The following is a 1763-nucleotide window of genomic DNA, read 5'->3' as shown; positions in this document are numbered from 1 at the left end:
AATATTGGTTTCGGATTTTAGCACAGGGCCAGCAATTTCGAGGGGCGGGTAAGTCGATATTATATCGACGCTAATGTTTAACTGGTACTTATTTTATCGACCCCAAAAGGATGAAAGGCAAAGTCGACCTCGGCGGAATTTGAACCCAGAACATAAAGGCGAAATGTTGCGAAGCATTTTGCCCGGCATGCTAACAATTTTGCCAGCTTGTCGCCTTGACCGCAACAAATTTTGCGAGGACTTTTTTTGTCCGGCGCACAAACGATTCTGCAAACCAGCAATACTGACGCGATATTGTCCTAAACAGTGAATTGCTTCCATTGTTTCAGATCATCAGCACTGAACCTATTCTCAGAAGAAGAGTTTTGCAGGCTTTTAAAGTGATGTTGACATTCTATGGTATAGAAATGGTTGGTCCGCATCATTTTGGTCATTTTCCTAACTTCCGTGAAAGATTTGATAATTTCCAAAGGTAATGAACAAATTTAATTTCGAATATAGTAATCTTCCATTAACTTCGCTCCTTATTTCCGACCCGAGTTTGTGTCATGTCGTCCGGTTATAGAGGAGTTGGAAAATACTGGTATTTCCGTAGAAAAGAAATTGGTATTACACAAACAACACGTACACTCACACGCACATACACATACATGCATACATATCTACTTACACACATGCATACATGCATACATACATGCATACATACATGCATATATAAATACATACACACTTTCATATATGTCTCTCTCTCTCTCTCTCTCTCTCTCTCTCTTTCTCTCTCTCTCTTTCTCTCTCTCTATATATATATGTGTATGCGTGTAATAATGGTTGTATCAGGTGAAGCAATTTTTAATCAAAATAGTCATCTGGCTACCATACTCAGTGTATACAAATAATCGATAGACCAGTTACTGCGGTATTTGTCTCAGAATAATATCTCTTCTGGATTTGTGTTTAAAACAATAAATATCAGAGAGAAATACAGATATTCGTCCCAGCAGTAGCCAGCGAGGGCACTAGATACATTTCGGCTTTTTGGGGCTATTAATTTAATCCCGCTTCAATTACATATACTAGATTATTAAATCCGGGAGGCTATTCGCAACATCAGTGAATGATTTATTCACCTATTTCTATATCAGAGACGACGAATTTTCGTTCAAGCATGTGGCTGGCTCTAATACGCGCCTTTGAAAAAGCCCCAAAATGCCGAAATGTATCTGGCGCTTTCCCTGGTCAATGCTGGAACAAATTTTCGTCTCTCACTGATATTTATTGTGGGTTTTAACACAGTAAGTCCATAAGAGATGTTATTTCAGGACAAATACTGAAGTAACTGGCCTATCTCTAAAATGATCTTTGGAAAATTAAATCACCACTACTAGTTGAACAAGTCTTTTTGGAAAACTTGGCGTCCCAATTCAAAAATTAACGTTTTATATACACATTTATTATGCTGTGATATATTCTGACACATCTTAATTTCCATAGTCACAACCTTCGGCAGTTATACCCTCCAACATTCTTCAGGGGCCTGTCCTATTCGGTAACAGAGTTAAATTCTTCTCATTCAGTTGTCCATGTTATTCTCGGATTCTATTCTGTGCGGCAACACTTTATCAACTTTTTCATGTAGTATCCCACTGTTCAGTCGGACAATTAATTAAGGGAAATTAAGAGCCTTGAACCTAACCTACAACCAAGAACATTTAGATTTAAACTTCGTAATACATATATATAATCTAATTGTGATTGTAGCGTTG

General features: G+C 37.7%; 1 protein-coding gene across 1 annotated transcript in view; it reads left to right on the top strand.

Annotated features, from left to right (window-relative positions):
- LOC106869254 (opioid growth factor receptor-like protein 1) overlaps positions 1-1763 on the top strand; it is a 19759-nt gene that overhangs the window by 12482 nt on the left and 5514 nt on the right. The window contains exon 5 of the mRNA XM_014914919.2: positions 330-472. Within this exon, the coding sequence (XP_014770405.1) occupies positions 330-472 (143 nt within the window). The remainder of the gene's footprint in view (positions 1-329; positions 473-1763) is intronic.

The sequence above is a fragment of the Octopus bimaculoides genome, chromosome 5 (assembly GCF_001194135.2).
Source record: "Octopus bimaculoides isolate UCB-OBI-ISO-001 chromosome 5, ASM119413v2, whole genome shotgun sequence".
NCBI lineage: Eukaryota > Metazoa > Mollusca > Cephalopoda > Octopoda > Octopodidae > Octopus > Octopus bimaculoides.
The sequence above is the reverse complement of the archived record's forward strand: the minus strand, read 5'-3'. Positions and strand labels throughout refer to the sequence as shown.